General features: G+C 43.5%; 1 protein-coding gene across 6 annotated transcripts in view; it reads right to left on the bottom strand.

The window, feature by feature from the left end:
- Nucleotides 1-217: 217 nt before the first annotated feature.
- KANK1 (KN motif and ankyrin repeat domains 1) overlaps nt 218-7,370 on the bottom strand; it is a 191,103-nt gene continuing 183,950 nt past the window's right edge. For 4 of the 6 annotated variants that reach the window (XM_023522689.1, XM_023522687.1, XM_011379104.2 and 1 more), the window contains 4 exons: nt 4,931-5,073; nt 4,067-4,267; nt 1,878-1,976; nt 1,150-1,279 (listed from right to left, as the gene is read on the bottom strand). In XM_023522689.1, the coding sequence (XP_023378457.1) occupies nt 1,217-1,279; nt 1,878-1,976; nt 4,067-4,267; nt 4,931-5,073 (506 nt within the window). In that variant the 3' untranslated portion in view covers nt 1,150-1,216. Of the gene's footprint in view, nt 1,280-1,877; nt 1,977-4,066; nt 4,268-4,930; nt 5,074-7,370 lie in introns of all 6 variants that reach the window. The other 2 variants (XM_023522688.1, XM_011379102.2) reach the window with 1 other exon arrangement.

The raw sequence follows: 7,370 nt of genomic DNA, 5'->3' as shown, positions 1-7,370 counted from the left end.
GATGAACAGCTTGCCTAACAAGCTGTTAAATTTCAGACTCACAGCGTGTAACCTGAGTAATGAGCAGAGCTGTAGAGACGAAGTAGTGCTCTCATACGATGTCTCCTCTGGTCTTGCACTCACCCTCCCTGTGCAATCCACCCATCAGCTTGTGCTGCCACTGCTATAAGTCAATAGAATCGGGGCAGACAGCTGTCAGAAATAAAGCAGGGACAAGTAAAGAGCTTAATGAAATTTTATTTTGAAAATATGGCAAGAGTCTAAGGCACTTCAAACACTTAAATACATATAAGACCAAAGTAAGTGTGACATGGTATAAAGGAATCCATAAATACATGGAGAACTACACTATATTTCTCTAGAGGTAAATAGCCAATTCATCTAACGCAATTCAACCTTTATCATGAGATACAGAGTTGTGCAATTATTAATAAAAATATGGTATTGTTACATGTAGTTCTTCATGTCTTTTATTACCACGGAATATAAAAGTTGAAAATACTGTGTCAATTTTATATAGATATATTTTATATAAAAAGTCATATAATACATCCACCTAGGTAAAACCAACTGAAAAGATTTCCTTTTGTAAGTTTTATACTTTTTTAGAGTTCCATCTTTATTTTTAAACCAGAAACCTACCAGCCCAGGCCCAAGTTGCTGATCATCAAAGTCACCTCAACTAACTTACTTTAAGATAATAAAGAGAAAAGAAAAATCAACAAAACCATCCTGGAATGGAATTTTCAAAGAGCTTTCCAATGGTTCCACATTAGTAAATATAAATATTTGTGGAAAATTTTAAAACACCATGAGAACCTGACACTTCTTAGCAGTAGTGGCAGGGGGTGGTGGGGAGGGAGGGTAGAGAAAAGGAATACAAGTTGCCTGCTCAGGTCAGGTTACAGTTTCCTACAACTGTACATAACGGAGCAGAGACTCAAGAGCAACAGCAACAGCAACGGCAACAGTGACTGGGGTCAAGTGTGCCCTACACGGAGGGAAGATGGCCAGAAGGGAGGCGGTGTGTGGCCGCTGACAATCTCCTGCAGGCTCAGCTTCCACTGTGACAGCTCCAGCCTTTAGTCCTTGGCTTTATGCGTTCTGTTTGCTGGTGAGCTCAGGCACAATACATATACATTCAGTATGTGTCACCCCAACACGAACAATTAGCAGCTTAATGGTGGCATGTAAATGGATGGCTATTTGCACATAATCAATCAAATGCACCTCGGTGGGTGGGGCCAGGAGATGTCTTCCTTCCAAGCCTAGGGGTGCCCTAGAGACCAGCAAAGGAAAAAAAATGGGGATGAATAAGCGACTTCAGGCAGATGTGTCCTCTGTGACATAGGAACTCTGTCTACAATAGCTGACAACAACCATGAGCCAGAGTGAGAAGAGCTGGAACACAAGACACAGGTCCAATAAGCAGGAGCAGCTCAGGAGCCAGCCGGGCTCAGTAGTGCCATGTCCCGCTGTCCTGGGACGTCAACTTCCTACTAAGAGTGGATTCTGAGACCACGGGGTGCTGCTCACACTATCTACATTAGGAAAATTGCCAGGAATGTGGCAATATGTATTCATGGGGCTCAGTATGTGCCAGCTGGATAATTCTGCCCAGAATGAACCCTTCATGCGAGGGTGTGAGAGTGTCTGTCTCCTAAGGACAAGCAGGGGTCCAGCCTCTGCTGCGCTAACCATTAGCACTCCTGGCCCTCTGGACTGGTTAAAAATGATGAACTCTTATGTTCTAGACTAAAACTTCTATTTTCAGAGTCATCATAAAACCTGTGTCTCCTGTCAACTCCCAGAGGAAGCAGGCCCATCAGTCTGGTGGATTTCAGCCTATTAACAAACGACAAATGCACAACACTGACCGGAGACTGGGCTTTTGCAAAGTTGACGTGGGCATACAGAAGAACGGCGATGTCCTTGTGTCCTGCTTCCAGAGCGATCGAGAGCGCGGTGCTGCCATCCTTAAGAAAAAATTATGAAAAGAATGAGCCAAGTTGGATTTCTCAAACTTCTAGACAGCCACAATATAACAAAACAAAATGCCCTCCAGTAATTGATAAGGTTCCCCAAATCCTGCCATTTGTTCAGTACTTTAGGAAACTTTTCTGGACCTCTATGTGCTAAGCCTTAAAAATAAGGATGAATGAGGCATAGTCCCGACCCTAAGGAAATCAGTCAGGAAAAGAATCACCCCGTTCCCCTCGTCTTTGCCCCACAGTTAGTGTGCAGGTCTGCATGCCCTGGATCTCCAGCAAACAAAGACTGCTCATGAAGAACTCTCATTCAACCACTGAGTCCACCAGCGGGGGGACAGTAGGAGATGATAGGGGTAAAAACATAATTTACTTTCTTCTTTTTTCTTATAATTACAAATGAGCAGGCAAGTATCATGGTGCATGTTTTGATGTCCTGAAATTTGCTAAAGATCTCTTAATTTTCCTCTTGAGAAGTGAGCTGATCCTACAGCTGTAACTATCCCTGTGGAATGCTATGAGGAACACTGATGTAAAAGCACTAAATCTTGCTGGCCTGCAGAAATGTATCTTATGGAACTACTAGGGAAATAATAAATATGCGAAGGAAAAATATTCAGTAAAATGTTTGGTTTCCAGTAAACTGCAGGGATTTAGATGGATATAAAGGAGCACTAGGCAAAAAACAGCACAATTTATTTTCTGTCTAGTCTTGGAATAAATAAGGATTCCCTTTTGGTCATGAGCAGCAGGAAGTAATTTGCATGTGGTTTGGATCTTATAGTTCCTCCTTCTCATTCTGTGAATTCTGGGAGGCCTGTTTTCTTCCGGAGGCTAGCCGGATGCCTTCCTACTCTTTTAAGGACAAGGAAGTAGACAATTAGCTGAGATGACTAGGATTTCTGGAAGTCACTGTAGCTCTATGGTCTCTTATTACTATATCTGCAAGCTGTTCTTGCTGAGAGAGAAGTAAAAGCAAATAAACAAAAAATGAGACACATGAAACACAAACTGTTCCTAAGGAAAGACAGGTTGAGAACTCTCCCTCCGCTCCAGCGGAAGTAAGGGAATCCGGTACAACGGCAGAAGCGTCAGCCCTTCATGCCAGTAAATACTTGCATTGCTTTGCTCTTCCTGCTGGCTCGGGCCCACAGGGATCTGAAGTGTGGTACAAAGAAGGATGTTTCCCCCCTAACTTTTTAGTGTTTTGAACTGAAGGAAGCTCTGTTCCAAACCTGTGCTCCACAGAGACACACTTTTAAAAACAGAACCAACCCAGCTCAACCTCTATGACTTTTGGATGGTTTTACGACCTCTGGACTTTTGAACCATGTCACTACTCAAATGTTAATTACTGTGCCTTCACCTATCAGTGCTGTTCCCTTTGGCCTGGAGATATCCAGAAGGAACGCTTTCCTTAGAATGTTTTCCAGTCAAAGGTTTATCTGGGAATGGGGACATTTTGGGAATCCGGAGAGGAGATAACAGCCTGAGCAGGAGTGGAAAGATGTGCTTAAAAAAGCCAGGATGGTCTGGATCCCCTAGCTGATGAAAAATCACAAATTATTCACTCCAATGGGCTCTAGTGAAGAGCACACCTGCCTTCACTTTATTTGGGTGGGAAAGTGCTTCTTTGTAATAACAATACTTCTAGTCATCCAATAACGCCAGCTTGTAATGGCAAGTAATACAGGTTTCCAAATGGACCAGGGACCTGACTCTTTCTTCTTAGGGGATTTGGAAGTTGCCAACACTGAATTTGATTCTGTATTGTAAATCCGTTTATCACCTTTTATGTGCTGGTTCTAGTACAGGCCCATCACCTTCTTCCTTTAATAAATTTTGGGGTGAGGCCTATTTATCTTTCTGCCTTTGGCTTTGGTTAATGGGAGTATCAGCTGGCACACAGCACATGATGCCAAGCTGGGCCATGGAAGAAGGCGGCCTGGCTGGCAACATAAATCCCTAAGGACACTCAAGGAGGATGTGCTCTTTTCCCCTGCCAAGCAGCACTAATGGAGCTCCCTCCCCACGTCCCTGCAGGCCCCTGGCATGGAGGCCCAATGGAGATGGCTTACGTTGTCCTCCAGGTGGCCATTGCAGCCCGGCTGGGCCAACAGCAGCTTCACGATCTCCACGTGCCCATGCTCACTGGCACACATCAGGGCGGTGGAGCCCTCATCATCCTGGATGTTGACATCAGCCCCACAGGCCAGCAGGCCCTTCACCATGTCTATCCGCCCATGACTGACCGCCAGCATGAGAGCCGTCTGTCCTGCCTTTGAGAAGAAATGACAGCAGACTTCAGAAGTAAATACCAGGCTGGCAGGGTATGGCCTGTTGTGGGGCTGTGCTGCGGGGAAGCGGAAGAGGGAGTGTGATGATAGAGGGAAAAAACTGGACATGGAAGCACATGGGGCCTGGTGATGGCAGGCACGGAGCAACCAGTTTCTGATGTGCTATGAGCTAAGTCAGATCATAAAGTAATGAGTCAAATGTTCCCTTTAGCTTGGAAGATCTGTCTCATTATATCAAAGAGCTGGGAGATTTAGAAGATGGTTAAAAGTCAAACTGTGAACACATCTGGACTACGGGCACTCGATGTATGAAGATACTACATACACAGTCAGAAAACGGCAGTCATCTAGTAGATGCTGAGGACTCCCAGTCACTTATAAACAGGCTGACCTACAGTTTCTATGCATACCGCTCCAACTGAGGCAATGCAAGGCAAAGGACGGAGAAGTTTCCAGTGTGAGGTTTAAGCCAGTACTTCATCAGTGTGTTTGGTCATCTAGGACTGCCAGGCAGCCACATGGACTTGGGGCTGGGCCAGTGAGTAGGTGCTCAGTGGTAGGAAGTGTAGTGTGGAAACCTGTGCAGGTCAGAGCTGAGTTTGCGAGCATGAACATGAACTTGGGAAACAAAGCAAGTGCGCTCACTTGGCTAGCTTTGGCATTCACGTCCCCGCAGCCGAAGAGTTCTTCCACAATCCGCATGTCCTTCTCTGCTTCCACAGCGGCGAGGGCTGCCAGCATGATTGGGGTATAGCCCGCCTTGTTCTGGTGGTCAACGTTACACACATCTGCAAAGACACGAGTCTCTTTAGGGAGATGCCATCTCCTAACATGAACTGAAGGTATGGTGTTTGGAAGAACCCAATGGAATGGCCTCAGGTAATCAAAGTACGACAGTGACTTGGAAGAACGAACATGTGAGAGATGTTTTTATAGCAAACAAAAAACACTTTTTTCTTTATTTCGTGAGGCCAGAAGCAACAGTGAGCTCTCATGGCATGTTTTGTTTGCAGCTGGTGGTTGAACTGTAATAGCTTAGAGGTCTGAGAGGTTGTTCTAAGTAATGGCTGCTGTGAAGAATAAACAATAATGTGAGATCTAGACATTAATCTGTGTTTAGAAAATCACTATTTTGGAGTAAAAAAAAGCAGTGAGAGCTACAAGCGAAAGAGATTTGTAAAGGTTTGTGTAAGGAACTCTGAATATGACGTTACCTGCGTATAAACCACTACTCATGCTGGGACCCTGGGTTTGCTCATCTGACTTGTTTGAGGCTCTTAAAAGCAGGATTTCAATCACATGACACCTACTCTAGGAATTGTGATCTGAGAACAAATGCAGTAAAGTCCCCTAAGAAATTGCAAGGGACTAACAGACCCTAAAAACCAGACGTTTTCTATTCCTATAATTCTTAAGAGGTCTTCCAGGGCTAAATTATCCTCCTAGCATTTTTAAATTCCTTTAGCACTTTCTAATAAAATGAAAGGAATGGAGAATGCAAGAAAGAAGCTTTTCATGTGTGACCAAGTACACTTAAGCTGTTTAGGTACCATGAAAAGTACCCTTGAGTTCTAAAACAACTGTACACTAGGGACATATGGCATTTACAATAGTGCATATTTTTTTTTAATGTAGAAAAGGAAAAAGAAAAGAAAAGGCTGTGTGATGGAGAAGTGAGTGAGCAGAGGTGCTCTTTCAGGCTCCTCAGTATGTGACGTTCAGTTCTTCACAGATGCTGCGGTATTGCACATTCACAAACACACTTTGTGGAGCCAGAATCTCGGCCTATGATGGTGAGCAGTATAAAGTTAAGTAAATCCAGAAAACTAGTGGTTAACCAAAGCCATCCAACAATGGAATTAAAATCATTTAATTTACCGAAATATCTTGTCCACATAAATTTTCCAAGGGTAGATTAAATCATAACTTTCAGGAATAATCCTGAAATCTTGTTTTTAGCTTTCCTGGACATTATGAACTTCTCTCTTTAAACAATAACTTGGGCTGACAGTATCATCGACTCTGTTTATCGACTGGAAAATCTGAAGGGAAGGAGGCTTGGAATTCCTTTATGAAAAATGGAAGCAGTTTTATTCTAACATGGCCCCTGCATTTGGGAACAAGCAAACTTAGATAGAAAAAAGGATAAATCTGCTTCTCTGCATTAATCCAACATCCCCAAAACAGAGTAGAAAAAATTGGACAGTTGGGTCAAGCAGAAATATGGGAAAACCGGACAATTTTATATTCATATTCTAAATCAGATGTTCACATTGTATTCTCATTAATTAGAATGAGGTATTGTAAACTCTGTATCAGTCACATATAAGAAGTAAAAATAAGTATTTCAAAAATAAATAAAAGTGATTCGGGGACAACATGTATCACCAGGCTACTACATTTGCATAAAAAGTTGAAAGCTCACTATTTCTCAGAGGGACCCTTCTGTGTACCACTCCCCCACTGCACATTTAATATACCCATTGGCTATATCCTGGGATGCCGGGTTCCAATTATAAACAAGAATGCTCACTAGTCTCAATGCTATGGTTCAGATATAAGAGTAACACTTCCTTCACTCTATGCTGATTTCCCCATGACCGGGTGTATTTTGGCAGGAATGGGAATGATTCAACCATGGCCTGTTACAGTGGCTTTGCTTGGTCCCCATCTTGATTAACCGCACACCTCCATGAGATAGCTGGATAGAGGTCATGGAACGAGCACAAATCGAGCAGCCCATAAACACCAAAGCTGCGACTCTGGCCCCACGAGGCTACTTGATTCAGCTGAGGAGGGAACGTGAGTCAAGTTTATTACCAGGGATATACTTCACTTGAATGCAGCTGAACTGCAGCAAGAATGTCCTCAAAACCTCCTTTCAAAACAGATCTAAAATCTGTGTCGCCCAGTTTTCTTTAAATATCAAGCCTCCCATGATGAGTCAAGAATACTATCCTCGCCACATCACGTGGAAAAGCAATGAGAGGATTTTAGGATGGTCACAGAATTGAGGAGTGGATCAACCAGCTTCTTTGAGGGGAGTCACAACCCAAGTGCTGTTAGAGACCAGGACGACCAACTT

This window comes from Pteropus vampyrus, unplaced genomic scaffold, assembly GCF_000151845.1.
Source record: "Pteropus vampyrus isolate Shadow unplaced genomic scaffold, Pvam_2.0 Scaffold354, whole genome shotgun sequence".
NCBI classification, from domain to species: domain Eukaryota; kingdom Metazoa; phylum Chordata; class Mammalia; order Chiroptera; family Pteropodidae; genus Pteropus; species Pteropus vampyrus.
This window is presented reverse-complemented; position numbering and strand designations above follow the sequence as displayed.